Genomic DNA, 20,298 nt, shown 5'->3' with positions numbered 1-20,298 from the left:
CTATAGCAGTTCTCTTGCATGGCATTCCACTGATCTGTCGCTATATACACTTGATGCATATCGTTTATACCTACATAAATAAATGTCAGAACTTTCGGAGTCCCTGGACCCAGAAAAATATCACCTGACAAGGGTCGCACTTTATGGCCAGAATATAGCAAAATGTTTTTAAAATTTAGTGACATAATGTTTATATTACGTAGGGGGCAAGAGACACCCACCGAGGAACTAGAGAGAATTGAATTAAAACTTCAATTTGCACTAGTGCAATTACTATATATCACATACTGTCATGCCTAAATGAAAGTAATAATTGTTTAACATTTGAAATAGATGGCAGGGATGGTGATTACTCTTTCTATGTTATTGCTATGCAATCCGTTTGATTGTATAAGAACATACTTTGCCTTCTTATCCCTCGTTAATACACAAGACGAGAGGCGTTCTGGCGGCCCTGAAAACAATGGACGAATAAATTATGAAAGCCATGGTTGTATTTATTAATGATTTATTATTTTCTAGAAAGCCCTTTACTACTGCCTGCTTTTTGCTTAAATAAGCGCCCGGCTACGACGTGACTGAACATTTAGATACTATAACTTACAGTCAATAAATACCTCATAAATAGTAGTACACAAAGTATAAGCGGTTTTACTGTCGCCATCACGTCACAATTTGCTATACCTGTCTGAAATATTTTATGCTCGAAAATTAAAGTTCTCGATAAAGTTTAGTTAGGAAGGCCACAGGCCCCTGTCGCTAAATGAGCATATTTTTTACAACACTGCAAAATGTAATTCTTGGGCAAAATATAGTTATAATATATATTATTGTTGTTTAGATAACATTCACGTGTCTCTTATAGTTTTGTAACTGTGGTTCGATATAACTTCATTATAATATTTGCAATTTTCGTTGTAAAATACTTAATACTATATCATTTTCATCCACTTTTTTGCATCACTAGAGAAAGTCTCATATCTCTTACATTTTGATAAAAATCTCCACAACCTGACACCTGGTTTAATCCCAACTCTTCTGTTCTACCAACGATATTATCTTCCCAATCTTCATAAATATCGTCATCATCATGACATTCCTTATATTCACTTTCATTTTCGTCGCTGAAACACTCACTTGCCAGTGATTTATTTGGGACAAAATGAGGTTTTCCGTTCCCATTATTTTGTAAAGTTCCTTCAGTTTCACTATGCGTTAATACCTCGTCGTCAAGATATCCCATATTCTCCTGACTGTTTTCATAACTGAATGTTTTTGTAGTGATCATGTTTTTATCACCTGTTGTTGCTGTGACCACCTCTGAGATTTTTGCATTGTTCACATGAGCATGTGCTTGACTCTCAGGTTGCAAACACGCAGTTACATTTTCGTATATACTCTCGGAATTATCGAAATCCATTTCTACTCCGCTATTTTCAGAACATTCGTTATTTTTATCTACTTTTATCTCCACGCAACCATCGTCTCCATCTCCCGTCGTCTCAATCCTCATTTGCTCCGAAGGTTCACCATTCATATCATCAGGTTCATTGATAACATTGAACTCTTCTTCCCCCTCTTCGTATTCATTCGCTCCATTCGGTATGCTTATTACATATGGCCGGTCATCGTTCATTTTGTCCTGTTCTTCGTTTTCTATCACAACTTCATCTCTCGTGCCATTCTCACACATTTCCTCCGCCACATCATAAATACCATCGGTGTAATCTGCATTCGCTTCGGGAACAACATTTATACGAATGGTTTCGTTATTTTCTTCTTCCTCAGAACATTCTTCTAGCGTAAAATATAATTGGCCTGCATCCAATGCATGTTCTTCATCAGTAGGAGTGCCCTCTTCCATTGAATCTTCGGGTTTATCATAAATATTTTCCGGTATGGCAATGACATAAGAACCCTCGTCGTCCTCGATGCTTACTTGAGTTTCTGCAGACTTCGTAGCATCTCTTTCCAAAGAGAAGTAAAACCTTGTGGTTGTGTCTGTGGCGTCGGCATACAGTGGCGAAACATTGCAATTTTGATGTGAAACGTCCCACTCTTTCCCAGAACCATGTTCGTTCCTTACATAGTCGTAAACCATGGAACCGTTCTAGATAATAATAAAAATTTGTTAACTAGTCGCAAATGGGAATGGTGAAAACGAACGTGATATCACAAGCTTTTTCTTTTTTTAAATAGGAAACGTTCGCATAGTTAATCTTCGGGAATTTCTACCATCAGAAATTATACATCAGAAATCACAAGACGATAGGTGGTATCAGAAATCATAAGACAATAGGTGGTTTGCAATTGCCGCCATCTTGATTGATTTTTCAAAACATGTGTACAATGATAATATTTTCATTTTGCTGTATTTTAATAACCGCCCAATAATACGACAGAGATTATAAGCAGTTACAAAATAAACAAGGAAAAAGTAAATCAACGCGGTTTGTTCTCTTGAAAAGCAGAAGTAAACTTTGTAGAGTCAACCAAGATGGCGCCAAATGACTCAGTAATTATGACGCACTGATTTATGACATATGCAAACCAATAATAGAAAAACAATTCAGTATTATCTTCACATCTGAGATCGAATATAAAACTATTCATTCTCATGTTATACCTCAACGTCTGAATTTATTTTTCCGCTTCCATCTGTGAAGGCCAGATTGGTGATGCCATCGATTTTTCTATTTTCAACAGGATTATTGGTCTTTTCTAAGAACAGGATATTAAAACTAAATCTAAGTCAACTCTGAACTGAAAGTTGAATTTCTTTATTCCAAAATGAAAATAAAAAGTAAAATTGAATAATGAATTAAAAATTGCCAAAAAATTTGGGGAATGAATAAAAGTTGCACAACCTACCTGATTTGGTCTGTTTTGGAGGTGTATTTCTGAAGATGAAATCGAATAAAAGATGTTATATAGCAACTAAGCAACTTAAATAACTTCTATTGGACAACATAGGCGTTCGTTCTTCAAACGTGACTACTTTATCTCATGTTTATTACTCAAATTATCATTTCTGTGCACGCATTTCAAATATAAACTCGTTATAGCAATCATGCATATATGACGCATGAACTTGCAGCCGACATATACCTACGAATTCACAAGGGAAAGTTATAGAGTACAGTCAGTTGATATGTCATACCTACCCCTTCTTTCCTCTCAATCCTTTGAAAAACAAACACGATACCACCAGTAAAACACTGCCAATTATTGTTGCTGGTATGAGCAGGATTTGAACAATCTCCATTTTCAAAATTCACTGGAGAAAAAGTAAAGGAGATACAGGATTAATAACAGACAGATCAACTGGAAAGTTGTATGATTGCCGGTATAATGGTATAAATGTTTGATGAATTGAAGTCAGTAGACATTATCAAGTCACCGCCTTATACAAATGTCTATTCAGTGTTAACTAATCCGAAACATTGTGTCTCGTACTTTACGAAGCGAAACTGGGCAGGGGGGGGGTCGTCTTTATGGCCAAACGAAGTGTGAATTTTATTTAGAGAGAAGTATACCGGCATGGACGTAACTATAGCGCGATAAGTGAGGAGAAGGTGGTTATTTGTATATATTCAAATTTAATTGCATTGATGCAATTCTTCTTAAAGTTCAATCACCTGCAAGTGAGATTCGCTGGGCAGAACAATATATGAATTTGCGCCTCTAGAGCCCTGGGCCCAGTTATATACGAGTTTTGGTATACGACGTGCAGAAAGCGAGTATATTTACGATTCGTGTCTCGTTACATTTAACTTTGATATTTATTTAAACCCTGAACATAATTAAGGTCACATTATATCAAAGATTGCTTTAATTGGAGTTCCTTTTTCCTGTCGTGAACAGATTATCACGCAAGGGAAACACGATAACGACTCATATTAGCTAGCGCTATCGACTCGCATAGTGTTTTTTCGACCGTTTTAAAATGCCCGAAAAAGATTTTTAAAACTGCATGAATATACTGGCCCAACCATTAAGGAAGCGGAACTCCACCTAAAGAATGGTATGGTTTGATCTGCATGTGCCATATTAAACCGCGTGGGCAATTTAAATCGAACTAAAAAGTCCGGTATTGATACTGCTATATTCCCGCAGCTTTCGTTCAACCGACCCTGGCATGTAGTTTACTGACTTTACTCACTGTGCAGCTGACATTGCATTAAATCCCCGCGGGCTAAAATTCGTGAACACGGCATTCAAATTTTAACAATGAGTAATTTCAATAGTTTTCTTTTTTTTGAGACCCCTGTACTATTTGACCGCCCTAGCAGGACTTACGTAATAATGTAGCACAACACAAAGTCCAATATTGACGATTAAAAAAAAAGAAAACAAAATTAAACAGACTACGAAAATTAGCATTCCTTAATAACCAGGGGGAGCAGCGTGGCCGGCAAATATCTGTTTATCAAATGTGGTATGAAACTTCCTGGAATTTACAAAAAAAAACGCTCCGAGATTTCACCGTAAAAGGACTTTCGTTAAGATGGTTACTAACACTCCTTTGTATCTTATACTGACCATGCACAAGCTAATTCTCTGAGTGGGTTTGTCTAGCTCGCTCGTATTTTGCTAACGCAATGTTATATCCGGCTAACACAAAATCCACGCGAGGAAGGAATTAATAACTATTAATACCCAGGTAGTCAATTAATACCCAGGTAGTCAATTAATACCCAGGTAGTCAATTAATACCCAGGTAGTCAATAGCAATGAAATTATTTGACCAAATACAGCAATAAAATGAACATTGATTTATATATGATATAGATGCATGTATATTCACCTACAATATACATGGCAACGGTTAATGTCATTTTGATATAATTAAGGATTGTATGTTGAGACCCTCAGTCATCCCAATTCATTAATTTGTTCGCTGTTCATTTTTCTTCTCTCTAGATTACTAGTTATCAGTGCAATGCTTAGAGGCATAGATAATAGCTTTTTAATTGAAACCCAATTGAATCAATACGCGAAATCCCTCTATACTATAAATTATATTATATATATAGCTTATAAAGATGACCATATATAAGACTCGGATATAAGGACCGCTATACTCCTTGTATCAAAGACGAAGAATTTGTTTTACTGTCTTACGTTGGCATATCGCGTTCTTTGTTGTCAACATCCATATCTCTAGAATATTACATTTTAAGAAACATGTTTTAATATACCTGTCCTGAGCTGTCACTTTATTTCCGAATAATCCGCATATAGAGTCAATGCAGTGTGGTCTCCGGTGTCTAAATGTCTTGCATGCAATCTACTTCCATGTACCGGTGAAAGACTACTTTATATTCTGTTCGTTATTTTTTTGTCTATCTGTATCTACATTGACACAGGATATGCAAATGCAAAATAACTCAGATCGCCCATGCACTGTTTTCCGGTTTTGGGTAGGGTATGCAGGGTTGAAGATCAGCAGAGCATGTCGAAGCGCTGCCTACAGATTTTCTTTAATTAGAGAAGAGAGCTTTGAAAGTCCTTGTTCGTAGCTGAGCACGAGATTTTATCATTTAGATTACGACTAAACTCCATTCAATTGTGTTTACACAAAAAAGAGTAAAAGGGTTGATTTTAAAAGCCGCACACACGTTAGAATTGGCAGGAGAGCTACTCCGGCAGGCATCGTTTTGTTTGATAACAGATTCATGCATTGGCAAAGTGAATTTTTAGTCGTTTAGTGGCGAGTTAGATTACGACTAAACTCTATTCTGTCAATTGTGTTTACACAAAAAGGGTTGATTTTAAAAGCCGCACACACGTTAGATTTTGCCTGAGAGATACATATACTCCGGCAGGCATAGTTTTGTCTATAACATTAACAGATTTATGCATTGGCAAAGTGAATTTTTTGTCGTTTATTAGCAAGGATTGAACTGCAGAATTTCTGACCGCATGACGGCATGCACGTTTTAGCTTATCGCGAACCTTGAATAACATATGAGCAGCGGTTATGTATTTACTTGTTTGACGAATAAAGTTTTGCCCATGCAGCGACTCAACATGAGGTCGTACATGGTCCAACTTTAGACGCTTTAAAATGCAAGCGTAACAATTTACAGAGTTTGAAGTTCGAAATTTTTGCGCAAAATATCCTCCTTTATTTTTATAAAAAATTAGTTCGAATGGGCGGAATGACTTTGACTATAACTTTCGCTTTGTTGCGTGGTAATGTATAATTGCCCGGAAATGTTATTAGGTAATCGTTAGGTGGTTCTTGACGTCAAAAACATTTCAAAGTTTCTTTGCAATTGCTCAATAATCACCAGCCAGCGGCACCTTTGCATCACCCCGCATTTGAACCAATATTTTTGAAAACTCGGAAATGGCGCAACTTGCCATTCTTGGTAATACAAATATTGTAAATACTGTAAATATATATTGGATCAGGGGATGATGTGCGAATGCGAAGTTATGTTGTGAGCGTGAACTAAAAGTGAAGCGATAAATTTTGTGAAGAAGTCAATGAATTCGTTACAATTAACTGTATGAGACCCCGTTTACACTAGGTAATCGGTATAGTGGTACATTTCAAGTTGTTTTACAATGTCTCTGTAGTCTGTCCACTCACCACAATATTTTTTCATATGGCATATCATGTTAAAGCAATCATGCTACCATGCTTTAAGGAGTAAAACTCGCTTTGCCATAGCTAATTTTGATGTCGTTACAATACGAATCCGGTACAGTGTAAAGTGTAAACAGAGCCTGAGTTATCTTTTTAAAAGCTTATCCTTTGAACGTATAGTGCTCAAGGGATGATGGTTTGCAACCTGTCAGCTCCCTTGGAGCAAGTACGTTTTCCGTATATTTGGTAATTTCATATCACCAGTTTTACCCATCATATAATTTAGGTTAATTTCTTAAGTTTCGTCCTAAGCTTTGTGAATACAAGCTAAGATGAATTTTTTCCCACAGACAAAGAGTTGTGCATGCATGCAGTCAATAAACACATAAACATGCGCCTTAACCAAGAGGAGTTTTAAATGGTTAATCAATAATCCCTCTTGTGAGATGAAATATTTATTCCAGATGGCGGCCATGCAAATCGCTCGTTAAACATAGGTCGAGATATTTAAAAAACTATGAAAGATTGGAAAAATTGGTAAATAAGTTTACACTGTATAATTTCAACTTTCTTTTATATTTTGCCAAAATAGGAACTTCGAGCTCAGTTGGTGTGCATGTAGCACACTTGGACCAGTGAGCTTTTATATACCGGCTAAAAGAACTGTTGATTGTTGAAATGAGGAATTTCAAAGTTGGTTGTTTCCGTCAGACGCAATTATTTTCTACAGTTTTATGTTAGCAGAAAAACACTGAAATTTTGGGTAAAATTAAATATGAAATTATGGTGAAAAAGATGCATTAGAGAGTAGAGACAACCAATTATAAATAGGTCACCGTCTCTGCAGCATTCCAGTTCTCTTTTCGCATTAATTTGTTCGTATATATATATCATGTGTATTCCAGAATGCTATATATGACGTGCCTGCCTTGCTATTCTAGTGTATGTGTTGCTACATGCATGAATACAATTTACGTTTTCCGCAACGTTTTCAGGCTTCCACTGGTTTTCGTTAGTGAATCACGGTTCAATCGGTTTGCAAGTGGCCGCCCGGTGACGAAGTAGAATTTATATAAAATTACAAAGCATGAGCTATATGAGCTCCAGACCTAAGCTATAGGAAGTGTGAAACGGGCTTCATGAAAATTTCCCACACATCAAAACGAGCGTCAAAAATATAAATATGAATAGTTAACTAAATGCAATACAATTTTTAATAAGACCACATTACATTAACATGATTGGTCATTAAGTAGAATTTCTACTGCATCGAGCTTATACGGTAGCGCATGACAGCTCGACTGAATCACTGAAAGCGAGTACATACAATGCCGAAATGAAAGCTAATTTTAATCGTTCCAGTCCCTTCAACTGCTAGCTACGGATACTTGATAATAAAGTGTATTTCACTGGCAACTCATGTTGTATGTGTATGCTCTTGTGCTACAGATGAATTTTTAGTTAGCTATATTTTCTTTGATCTAATTTCAATTGTTATTTCTATATACAAGATATTCCTAACTAAAATCCTATGCTAAGCAAGAATCTAATTGACGAACTTGTTTTCCATGCATGCTCTATATAGCCATAGGACTACTGTATATCATTATATGCACACTATAGCCAGCGAGGGAAGCTGTCACTGATATGATAGGCAAACCGCGTGTCGTAAACACACGAGTTAGCATACTGCAAATATTCGTAGTCGAGACCAGACTGCGTACCTTAAATCAAAGTTCAAATAACAAACTGGCCTCCCAAAAGATGCTTGTATTATAGCTACAGTCTATAATCTATCATTCCACAGCCTCAAAACTCGCCGTCAAGACCAGAACTTCACTTTCGAGTTACGGAAATGCTGTTGGAATAGTTTCTCATACCGTTAAAAATTTTCAAATTTCTTACCTTTATAGGAAGAATTGGAAGACTTTGACCTCGATCACCTCTTTTTTTCTGACTAAATAGTCGTGGCATTCGAGGAATAACTGTTTGTGTCCTTTGTCGAATAATAAAATCTTTTCACAATGATCTCCTTCGGTATGAAATAACTTCGAATATACTTTGAACTTGCTTCATATGTGTTCCAGCACGTGTAATGCAACTTATGTAGATCTAGACAGACTGCTGTGATAGCCCACTCGAATGAAAAACGTAAATTACAGTGCGGATGAAGGGCGGCCCACGCTTTCTATGGAAACACCCCCGCAAATTGCGTAATCTTTGCGTTTACAGCGTGGGTATAGAAATCTCTGCGGAATTTTAGATATGCATCTGCATCACCACATTCATTTAATACAAAGTGCATTTAACACACAAATGACAATAATTTCAACAATCCAGCATTATTTACTTTCTTGTTGTGCGCGTCGTGAGTGTTTGCACTGAAACGATGAAAAGGCAAATTTACTTTTATTTTCATGACCACGTACGTCATCGGACCACCCCGTCCCCTCTTCATTGCTTAAAATTACCGTGAGTCTACATATAAATTCTAGACAACTAAGGCCATCTTTGAAACTTTTTAGAAGGCCAAAGCAAAGTTGTAATAGCCGGATTGATATACCAGCTATCATCTGTAATTCTATATGCTTGTTTACATGCTTGAAATCGCCATTTCGATTCGCTATTCAAAATAGCAGAAAGATGCGAATACCAACCATAATGTGATCAAATTCACTTGCAAAGATCTCAGGGCCTCCGCAGACTAGGGATTCAGTTGTCGTCGTCGACAACTATTTGTGATCGACAAATAAATGTTATGGACAACTAAAAACCGTAGTCTGTCGCGTTGTCGGCAACTAAACTTCGGAAAGAGTAACTGCGTAGTTGTTGACGGGCTCATTTTTTGGCGTTTTTCTAGTAGTGTGAAAACTTTTGTTTTAGATGTCGACTACTTTTAATCTCCGCGCTATTTCGGTTGCTAAATCAGTATTTTAGCGCCATTGTGTGGAATCCTTTATCGGACTTATTTAATTGTCGATCACAAATAGTTGTCGACAACTAAATCCCTAGTCTGTGGAGGCCCTCATATCGCAGTTGCATTAAGCAAGTTATTCACGGATGTTATTCAATGACCAGCAGCTGCTTAAACCTCGTTTGAGCACTTTGACGGATATGATGTCAAAACATGCAGCGCCAGGCAGTAGGACGGAAAGACAACAAATCATATACGTATAGACAAAACTTTTCACCTGAAGCTTCTTTATATTTTTTTACCGATTAAAAGCGGAAATTAGCCTTAAAGAGAAAAATGAAGCTCCCAGGTATTTTTTTTACCTCAAGATGTTTCCGTTTGGAGTAAGATTTATCAATCAAAGAATCCTACGCATATTTTCGAGGCTGGTACTTTCATTCTCTCGGATGCCCGGAAGGCTTGTCCGATTACAGGAACGGCAGAGAGCAGGAAGTCTCTCGGCTTATCCCGCCCTGCAATTTCCCTGGATTTTTACAGACAGAATAGAGATTTTATGATATTGCTTGCCCACACACGTAACCTGCCTCCCGTAACCGTCTCTCGGTGAACCTGTTGAGATATGAAATTCAGGAGAAACCGTGAGATTGTCGTGAAGTTTTTTGAAAGCTGAATCTTGAAAATAGTGGTTCTTGCAAGCAATGGAAAAATGTCTGAAAAATAATATTGTAAATATTGAGCTAACGATAAATGGAGAATGGATACTTCAGGAATAGGAAGGATCAATTCAAATTGTATCAAAAACACGGGGCAATTTTAGAGCGATTGAAAAACCACCACAATTAACCCTTGAGCATTTTTTGATATTTTTGAATATTGAAGAGAGCCCCCCAAGGCGTGTTAAACAGACAGAACTTTATGCATGATAGCTTGCTTTTACCACTCGTGTTCTTAAATACTTTCGGCCGACACAGTGTCTTACTCATCGAAGAAAAGTAAGCCCTCGTCCCATGCTTGTTCTTAGGTTTTCCGCCCAAAGAGGTTAAGTAGGACACTAGGCTTTTTGGGCGAGCCTCAAGAAAAAGACAAGAAGACGAAGTGAGTATAAGATTTAAATGATATTTTATCTCCGTTTACGTCGAAATGATGTGACATTACAATGAGTTAAGTTAGCCGCGAAGTTGGCGTGTTTATTTCCCTCTAAAATACCGGCGTCGTTCCTTGATATTATCGTCTTATTTCATCGTTATAATGCTTTACAATATTCATTGTTTGATTTGTGTAACTTATTTTTGATTTATCTTCAATTTTAGCTTCGTTAATTCGACAAGAAAGCGTTCATTCAACGCCGACTTCAAAGTCACACCTTGGTAAGCACAAGCCACAAGGTCTATCTTAATAGCTTAGTTTCTCGTTTTGTTTCTTATTTTCTGCCCTAATTTGTTGTAGTAATGTTTTAAAACATCCTATTTCAGGATGTAAAATTCGACAATCTCGATAAAGTGGTCATGAGGCGATGGTATGTGTCGACAGCAGTAAACGTAAATCTTCATATAAAGATTTCAGAAGAATCTGTATTGTAGAACGAGGAGCTACGAGTCGTGAAATAACCTGAGTGCATAACGCAGTAGTGTGTAAATTGCATAGTTATTAGGTTGAGGCATTCAAATAAAGCGTCTTGCTTTCAATTGGGTTTATCATAATATTAAGGCAATCAGATTCTAACAAAGGCTTGATTTCAATAGAGGGGACTTTTTTTTGGGACACCCTGTATAACCATGCACGGTGACGTTTCGCGTTGAAAGACGTTATCAGAGAGCATTTAACGTCAACAAAATGCCGACAAATGCTTCTGAAGGTCACAAGGTAATTGTTAGTCTGTAGTTGTCCTAATTTTGAAAACATTTCTGTCAGTTTTTAAAGCCATTTCGCTTCGGGGTGCTGCTCAAATTTACGCTCACACGTGCCTTTTGTTTCACAGATTTGTGCTGCTAAATATCGAACAATAAATTCACCGAACCCTAAAGACGACAGAAGCGAAGAGGGACGGATTAAAGAACAACCATGACGTAATCGGATGTCCCTCATCGGTCGAAAGAGGTTGTTGCGCTTGAGGACTTGCCACAATAGTACTGCATGATATCAAACACGGTATTTCTGGAAAACGAAATGAACATTTTCATTCGAAGAGGTCCGTGGTGGTACTCGTTGTATCAAGCACCATCACAAAGGATCGTTTATGGAAATAAAGCGACGCCATGCAGCCAGATGAAAGAGGGATCACCCTATGATCGCCAGGTTTGTGGAGTATTTTCATGTGCTTCTTTGTTGACGGGCAACTGATTTGAAAAACGAAACTTTGTCCTTAAACATGGCGAACTTTGAAAAGTCTCTGCGGATTAAGCTCGTGAATGGCCGTCTTAGTAACGTGGTATATTGTGTTTCCATCATGTTTCCGTGAAGTTGTCAAACATTAGCTTGGTCGAACTTAAACTTAACGTAAGCAGCTAGGTTTGGGTACAATGCGTAGCACTCAATGATGTGTGCTTCAGGCAGTTTTCCACTTTTTCTTTACAAAACTGAGCAACAGCCAGGCAATAATCATAAACACTGCACTGGCGTATAAAGTAAAGTCGTGCAGCGCTCAGCAAAGATAAAAGCTTCACGCTATAGCACGCACATCACAAAATTGCACCCAAGTGTTCTGATTCAGTGTAATTGGGTTCATATCTTTCAATAATCATTGTTGGAATACGTTCTTATATCGTTTCCTTCAATAAAAAAAAAATTATTTGCGGCTGCAAGCTCTTAAAATTGGATAATTTTTTTTGCGTTGCGCGTGCTGCAGGCTTCGGCTGTTTGTTTTAACTGTAAATAATTTTACAAAGCAAAGATTATTCGCTTTAGCATATTTCTTTTTTTTGCTCGAGTTTTACTGTCTTTTGTCTATTGTATATCTGCCGGGGTGTAGGTTGAACCATGCACGAGCTGGACAATTGTTTAAAACATATTTTTTAATGCTGGTGGTAAATTTCTTTGCAACAACGACAATGCATGTCTCATGGGTTGGTTTGTATGAAGATGATCCAGACCTGGTACCCAAGCTAGCTTGCTTTCCTCAGACGAAATTCATCCCCTTTTTATAATGGAAAGATCTTCGGACGAGGTGGATCGCTAAGACAAAGCATTAATATTAGTAGTAAAAAGTTTATTTTAGCCTAGGCTAGGGGCAGTTTACATGATCCCGGTTAACGCGTTACATGTGAACCACATGTGATATAATGGTTCCAATTTCACATGTGAGTCACATGTGATTCCACATGTGGTTTTCGCATGTGTTTTTTTCGTAAGGGCGAAGCGCAAGATTGCTTTGAGGTATTGAAAATTGAAATAAGTATATATAACATGATTCAGGCAATCCATAATAAATCTCCCAGACAATATCATGTGCTTCTTTGGTGTCAAACTGTCTCAAACAGTCAAAGTGATCTCACACTTGAATATCTGCTCAGCAGCTTAAAGTTTCTTTCCTGAGACGAAATTTATCCTGTGTTTATATCGGAAAGTCTTCGGTCGAGGTGGATCGCAAAACAAAGGATTAAAAGTGGCTGTAAAAAGTTTATTTTAAATACACAAGGCTTGCTTGTCGTATGGTAAACGTATACAACTGTTCAGCGAGTTTTATATTTAAAGAAATTTACCATAAAAAATATTAGAATTGCAATGATATACAATCAAGAAACTATTTACAAAGCAATAAAAACCTTGTCAGAAACTACAAACACTGATTGACTTTTAATACAATGGCAATGCAAAAATTCCAACATAAATTTCTCATAAACTTCTCATAAACACAGGCAAAATATATTCCACAAAAAACATTTCAAATAACATTTGCTCGTATAAAAAACTATGAGAGTAAAAATACCAATGTGTCGTGTAAAAAAATATTAATATGATTTACCTGCAATATACAGCTTAACAAAAACATTTGAGGCGTTTTACAGGATTGCAGCCATTACGACTTTACATTTAGTAAATCAGTTTGCAGTTGTCTCTCTTAGCATCACTTAAATATTTAATATCTTCAGTTGTTAAATCATTGCCTCTTACATCTAGTTCAGTAAGTTTACAGTTGTCATTCTTCAAAGCATCACTTAAATATTTAACACCTTCAGTTATTAAACCATTGCCTCTTACATTTAGTTGAGTAAGTTTACAGTTGTCACTCTTCAAAGCATCACTTAAATATTTAGCACCTTCAGTTTTTAAATCATTGCCACTTACATCTAGTTCAGTAAGTTTACAGTTGTCATTCTTCAAAGCATTACTTAAATATTTAACACCTTCAGTTTTTAAATCATTGCCTCTTACATTTAGTTTAGTAAGTATACAGTTGTCACTCTTCAAAGCATCACTTAAATATTTAGCAGCTTCAGTTTTTAAATCATTGCCACTTACATCTAGTTCAGAAAGTTTACAGTTCTCGTTCTTCAAAGCATCACTTAAATATTTAACACCTTCCGTTTTTAAATCATTGCCTCTTACATTTAGTTTAGTAAGTTTACCGTTGTCACTCTTCAAAGCATCACTTAAATATTTAGCAGCTTCAGTTTTTAAATCATTGACACTTAAATCTAGTTCAGTAAGCTTACAGTTGTCATTCTTCAAAGCATCACTTAAATATTTAACACCTTCAGTTTTTAAATCATTTCCTCTTACATTTAGTTTAGTAAGTTTACAGTTGTCACTCTTCAAAGCATCACTTAAATATTTAGCACTTTCAGTTTTTAAATCATTGCCAATTACATTTAGTTCAGTAAGTTTACAGTTGTCACTCTTCAAGGCATCACTTAAATATTTAACACCTTCAGTTGTTAAATCATTGCCACTTACATCTAGTTTGGCAAGTTTACAGTTGTCACTCTTCAAAGCATCACTTAAATATTTAACAGCTTCGGTTTCTAAATAATTCTCACTTACATCTAGTTCAGTAAGTTCACAGTTATCATTCTCTAGGCCATGGTTATCTTTCTTCAAAAACTCAGCCAATTCACGCATAGTAATGTTCCTCACAGTACAAAAATTGATTTTAAGCTTTTTCAAGTTCTTGATGTGGCTTAAAAATTTGAACAAAGCCGAAGATTCTGCTGGTGCAATATTTATGTTGCTCAAAGTAAATGTTTCATGATCATCCGCAGACGCAAACGAGTCATCATCCTCAGACGCAAACGACGAAATCATTTTCATGACGCGATCTTCTTGCATTTCCCAAACACTTTTTATCACGAGTAAACCTTCGTCATTACTCCCGTCAATATATCGTTCCTTTGGCATCCAGTCTTGAAATCTAGATTAAGATATTTTAGGAGAAAAGTTCAGAAGTTTAGGAATATAATTCACTGAAGAAAACTTCACAGTATTAAATAGCCATTTTATCGGAGAAAATTAATTCAAGCATGAAAGCGACATCAACACAGACAACTTTTTTTCTTCAGAACGATGTTAAAATGTTTTTTTTTTAGTTTTTTCCAGCTGCCAAAAATTGAAGGTTTTCGACTTCGCATGTACGAAACAAAAACTATTTTAAATTCGTAGTAAAATATTACCTCATATTATAGAATTACGGCAACAAAACGTCACTTAAATGTTTTAAATATATCCATTCAGGTAATTTCAGCTATTTTTTAATATTTTTGAATAGTTTTTAAAGGTTTTTTGTTTGTTTTTAAAGCCCTGGTCAAACGAGAATGATAGTTGATAAGAGTTAATGAGAGTTGCAACTCTCGCTTGCGTTTGACCGCGAACTCTCATACACTCTCGTGCACTCTCATCAACTCTCATCGACTTTGAACTGGTTCAAATTTTGATGAGAGTTGATGATAGTTTGGGCGCGTTTGATCGGTCATGAGAGTTGATGAGAGTTGCAAAACCGCCAGCGGTTTGCATTTTTTTGGCAAAAAAAAGAAATCTTCTGAAAATAACGGGCAGAAACAAAAAAATAGCAAAACGAAGTGGAGTAATGACGAAATTAATGCGCGCGGTAATCAACTCTCGTTCTCAACTCTCATCAACTGTCATTCTCGTTTGACCAGGGCTTAACTCAGTTCTCTCTCTCCTTATCTTCACAGATTAGCTATATATAGGTATGCATGAAAACACGGAGTCGGAGTTCCGGAGTACGGAGTGAAGTGTCCAAAACTTTAAAACACGGAGTGGTAAAAACACGGAGTCGACGTAAAAACACGGAGTCCACGTAAAAACACGGTTTTTACTCAATATTTTTATTTTATATGTGGTTGCAGGTATTCAGATCCTGTGGAGATGGCTATGCCCTCATTCCAGGGGTGTTGGAGGGTGCCTTTTGAAGATGAGATGATTGGCAATGTGGCAATGATGAAGATTGATGCTTGGTAACATTTGATATGATTCCGTTATAGGAATTGTAGAATGCAGAATATTGTGGATAATTGTGGATTTGAAAATTATATTTATGAAATGCTACGAATATGTGTTTGTTGTTTGGCAAAACCCGGGTGCAATATGGAAACGCGTGAGATGCCTTGGCCAGAATGAATGCCGGTTATTGCCATTCTGGTCAAGTCCCTTTCGTTTGTTTTTCGTTGAAAACTGTAGTTATGTTCCATCAGGCTCCAAGCATAAGTAGGGAAAGCACGTTTCTAACCCGCTAGCAGGTCTTGGAACGACGTGCTCGCATATGTGATTTGTGGGCAATGAGCGGAAATTGTGTGAATTCGTGGTGAGATCGGTGATGATGATGAGGTCCAAATATGCATGAGCATGCTGTTTATCCGTATGTAGTGGGCTGTTGGTTTGCTATGGGGGCTAATCTCTGAATCGATTGGTTCCTGTTCTCTGAATTGATTGGTTCAATAAAACATCCCCAATGTGTGGTGATTTTGTGAGAAAGGGTGGTATTCAATCTCACGTGTATTCCCGTTGGTGAAATTATATAAAGCGCAGCATTGGAGCGCGCCGGAGAAAATGATCATCATCATTGCTACATTGCCAATCATCTCATGTTCAAAAGGCACCCTCAAACACCCCTGCAATGAGGGCATAGCCATCTCCACAGGATCTGAATACCTGCAATCACATATAAAATAAAAATATTAAGTAAAAACCGTGTTTTTACGTCCACTCCGTGTTTTTACGTCCACTCCGTGTTTTTACTACTCCGTGTTTTAAAGTTTTGGACACATCACTCCGGGACTCCGTACTCCGGGACATTCGATCAAAATATTTGTAGAAGTAAGCAAGATATAAAAAAAACGGTAAAAGAGAATTAAATATAGTTTTCAAAGCTCTTTCAAACAAGAAAATAAACAAATGTATTGCCATTTCCCTTTAAATGGTAAAAAATTTATACCTTTTGCATATACGTTCAATCACTTCATTGTCTTTATGCTCTGCTGACCTGATAAAAAAATTATATGTGTAACTGATTTAGTACAAACACAAAAAGATATATCCATATTTCTTTCCTTTTTTATCTGTGCATGGGAAAACTAATACCATGTGTATTGGTTATATGCAGATTTTTTGCTCCATCAACCAGGGGCTTCATCAGTGCAATACATTATGATGAATAGATAATATAAAAAGATTTCCTCACATACAAATGGCTATCAAATTGAGTTGTGACTATCCAATATAACTGGCTACTGTATTACTTTATTTTTTAAACTAATTTGAAGAAAAATGAGATATACCTTAACTCCCTCATCCTATCTCCAAGTAACCCAGCTACAAACTGGATCACCAAATGCCACCTGGGTTTATCAATGTGTTTAGATAAAAATGATTCAACATTTCTAATATCATCAACCACATATAGTGCAGTCAGAAACTCTTCAATTGTAAGATGAAGGAAAGAATAGATGTACTGATTTTCATCTTCTAACTGATTAAATACACCGCAATCTGCTAAGTCATCCATAAATTCATCAGTGCCATCAAACTGAAAAACTAGCTGGTTGTCTTCCATGCCTTGCTTTGCAATTTCTTTCAGTTTGTCTAAATTGTTTTGAAGCTGCTCTGGAAGTTTTGAAGTCAGATAATCCTTTCGGACTGGTTTATTCACATATTTTGAATTGTGTTTGAACAGCAAAATCCTTATAGCTCTTTTGTAAAGTTCAGTCATTGTTTTAGGAATCTTGCTGTAGCTTTTATCCTTCTCATGTTCACCAAAATCAATGCTCTCGTATAATGTCAAGCACACTATATAGGAATTGACTGGTATGTAACAGAAACTTAAAAGTTCTGGCGAACTCTTGATTACTTGCCACATCTCTGAACTTCTTGTGTCATCTTTGCAAAACATCTTAACATACTTTTTTATTTGTTCCTCATTAAAACCCAGTATCTCCACTTTCCGATCAAACTTTAGACACTGATAAATATCTTCTGCTGTAGGTCGAGATGTGATTAACACAGTGGCTCCAGGCAATAGTTTGCCTTCCACCAGCTGTTTAAGGATAAGAAACATATGACACATTTTGTCTGGGCTGTTTATGATCTTCTCATCAGTTAAACACTTTTTGTCAACTTTAAGTTCATCTAAGCCATCAAAAACAAGAATCACATTACTTGAGTTCCTGCTAATATATTCGTAGATGGTCATGTTGCAATGAGCCGGCATAGCAGAACCATGAACTTCACTTAATATTTTTTTAAGACTTGTTTCTCCCATGTTAAAATCACGTAATTGAATCAATAGTACAATTCTTCCACGCCAGAATCTTTCTAGGCGTTTTTTATACTCCTGAAAAATTTTTCTTGTCAGTAGAGTTTTTCCAATTCCAGGTCTGCCCACTATAAGAACAGTTCTAGGTTGTTTCTTACTAGTTTTTGCTGCTTGAAATAATTCTGCTGTACTCTTAAACACTTTTGCATTAGGGAGTTTTTCTAAACGAGCTTCATAAATCTCATGTCTATCTTCATATCTTCTCCTTGAATTATAGGTTGTTTCCCTTCCATCCTGAATCATAACATTGATATAGATCTCTTCCAGTTCTCGATCCGACAAATGTTTTCCTCTAAAGATCGCAGTCAGGTCAAATGAATTTTTAGATTGGATTGATGGAAATCTTTCGTTCATTTCTAGGAATGTTTCCGTTCGTTTTCGTAAAAGGTATAAGCTAATGAACTCCTGATCAGTATGGAAAGTTGGTCTCTTCAATGCCGACCACAACAGATAAACTATCTCAACGAGCGTCACTGCATCGACGAGGAAATTTATCGTGATAAAGCCGACAACAACTTGTTGTTTCTTCCCAGCCATTGAATAAGTGCAGTCCACAAATGAAGAATTCGTAGTTGACCGTGTGACGTTCTCGTGGGAAGTACTAGTTGTTGTTTTCATATTGGGCAAAGGACATTCAAAATGGGTCGGAAAATTGGACGAGGTTAAGATAAATGCAGAGAATACTGTCAGTGGTATTATACGACAAACGATCAAATGGATTATGTAAGCCATAAATACAAAATAACGATTACTACCTCCATAGACTTCCGGTGCGGCTGGCGATGCTTCAGACGGTAGTGGCCGCCTTTCTTCTACGCCCTCGTTCGTCGTTGTGTTTGGATTATTTGCGAAGATGTCGACTCTATGTTTCACGAGGTAACCATACACAACGCTCAACACAACGACAAGTCCAAAACTTATCACAATCTGGACATTGAGAGATAACGAAGGGAGGAATTCTTGGGCATATTGAAGACGACATTGTGTTTCAATGTACTTCCCCTTGTATAAAGAGCTCGTGAGGTCACATTCCAGACTTGATTTCGACTCGTAATCACTCGCGATTCCAATTAGAACAACACCAATTGCTACAAACACACCAAGAACTACTGAACTGTGGGTATTGTAACAATTACGAGGAATCAGTTTTAAGCAAACCTCCATGTCTGTAATTTACTAATTTTGCCAGAAGATTAGATTTGATCATATGACGACCACCCTGCCAGTTATTTTGTCACAACCAGTGAACTCAAATAAAACTGGAACGCTCACTCTATGACTTTCCCTCATTGATGAGTGAAGCCAAGATGGCGGATCATGAAGCCTTTCTTGTAGGTATGATCCAGGCCTCTGGCGCGGAAACTTCAAAGGAAAAATCAGAATTCCCGACAAAATTTCCGCGTGGAGGCCTGGATCATACCTACAAGAAAGGCTTCATGATCCGCCATCTTGGCTTCAAACTTCCGGCAGAGTGAGCGTTCCAGTTTTATTTCAGTTCACTGGTCACAACACCCTTTTTAATTACACCCTCCAGTTCTTACAGTTCTCAATCTCGTAGATCACGAGATTGTCATGTGATTATGAACTTTAAAGGTCTGTTCACATGTGGTTCACACGATCCAATACACGATCCAATTTTATTGGATCCAATTCACTTCTGATGGATGTTTTATAGTCTGTTGTCTTGCTATGTATATCAGCAGCAAACTGAAACCAATGCAGTGCTGCTTTATCAATAACTGACTATAATTCATACGTCAGAAATGAATTGAATCCAACAAAATTGGATCGTGTGAACAGACCTTAAGAATGACGTTTACGGCACACGGCAAACAGCAAACTGCAAATTTCAAATCATATTTCGAGGCCAACTGTTAGCTGTTCGAAGTTTGGGCAAATTGTCTATGAAAACTGAAGCATGAATTAGCTACTTGGTGGGCAAAAACTTGTGAAGTTTGCCCCCAAAAGCGATTTGAAATTTGCCGTTTGCTGTTAGCCGTGTGTCGTAAACGTACGAGGTTG

At 36.9% G+C, this 20,298-nt stretch overlaps 2 protein-coding genes across 4 annotated transcripts; both read right to left on the bottom strand.

Moving 5' to 3' along the window:
* Nucleotides 1-529: 529 nt before the first annotated feature.
* LOC114530597 lies at nucleotides 530-8,566 on the bottom strand. Of its 3 annotated transcripts, none has more exons than XM_028552183.1 (5): nucleotides 8,504-8,566; nucleotides 3,165-3,277; nucleotides 2,872-2,900; nucleotides 2,627-2,721; nucleotides 530-2,110 (listed from the first exon to the last, which is right to left on the bottom strand). In XM_028552183.1, the coding sequence occupies exons 2-5, from the start codon at nucleotides 3,263-3,265 to the stop codon at nucleotides 944-946; spliced, it is 1,392 nt and encodes a 463-aa protein (XP_028407984.1). In that variant the 5' UTR covers nucleotides 3,266-3,277; nucleotides 8,504-8,566; the 3' UTR covers nucleotides 530-943. The 3 variants fall into 3 exon arrangements, with proteins under 3 accessions (XP_028407984.1, XP_028407983.1, XP_028407985.1); XM_028552182.1 differs by lacking the exon at nucleotides 8,504-8,566 and adding an exon at nucleotides 5,202-5,281; XM_028552184.1 differs by lacking the exon at nucleotides 8,504-8,566 and having other exon boundaries at nucleotides 3,161-3,198.
* Nucleotides 8,567-13,541: 4,975 nt separating this feature from the next.
* Nucleotides 13,542-19,509, bottom strand: LOC114530549 (NACHT, LRR and PYD domains-containing protein 12-like). The gene is made up of 4 exons (XM_028552116.1): nucleotides 17,243-19,509; nucleotides 16,900-16,947; nucleotides 14,291-14,859; nucleotides 13,542-13,624 (listed from the first exon to the last, which is right to left on the bottom strand). Exons 1-4 carry the CDS (start codon nucleotides 19,438-19,440, stop codon nucleotides 13,542-13,544), a joined length of 2,898 nt encoding a protein of 965 aa, XP_028407917.1. The 5' UTR covers nucleotides 19,441-19,509.
* Between the last annotated feature and the right edge of the window lie 789 nt (nucleotides 19,510-20,298).

This window comes from Dendronephthya gigantea, unplaced genomic scaffold (assembly GCF_004324835.1).
Source record: "Dendronephthya gigantea isolate DGI-Jeju-01 unplaced genomic scaffold, DenGig_1.0 000064F, whole genome shotgun sequence".
Lineage (NCBI taxonomy): Eukaryota > Metazoa > Cnidaria > Anthozoa > Malacalcyonacea > Nephtheidae > Dendronephthya > Dendronephthya gigantea.
This window is presented reverse-complemented; position numbering and strand designations above follow the sequence as displayed.

What these genes read in the sequence shown, in the direction of transcription:
- LOC114530597 (XM_028552183.1), bottom strand. Translation starts at nt 3,265, where the DNA reads ATGGAGATTGTTCAAATCCTGCTCATACCAGCAACAATAATTGGCAGT. An exon ending in GGATTGAGAGGAAAGAAGGG is followed by an intron (nt 2,901 to 3,164) that starts GTAGGTATGACA and finishes TTTCATCTTCAG; the next exon opens with AAATACACCTCCAAAACAGA. An exon ending in AAATAAATTCAGACGTTGAG is followed by an intron (nt 2,111 to 2,626) that starts GTATAACATGAG and finishes ATTATTATCTAG; the next exon opens with AACGGTTCCATGGTTTACGA.
- LOC114530549 (XM_028552116.1), bottom strand. Translation starts at nt 19,440, where the DNA reads ATGGAGGTTTGCTTAAAACTGATTCCTCGTAATTGTTACAATACCCAC. An exon ending in GATAGGATGAGGGAGTTAAG is followed by an intron (nt 16,948 to 17,242) that starts GTATATCTCATT and finishes TTTTTTTATCAG; the next exon opens with GTCAGCAGAGCATAAAGACA. An exon ending in CAATGATTTAAAAACTGAAA is followed by an intron (nt 13,625 to 14,290) that starts GTGCTAAATATT and finishes TTACTGAACTAG; the next exon opens with ATGTAAGAGGCAATGATTTA.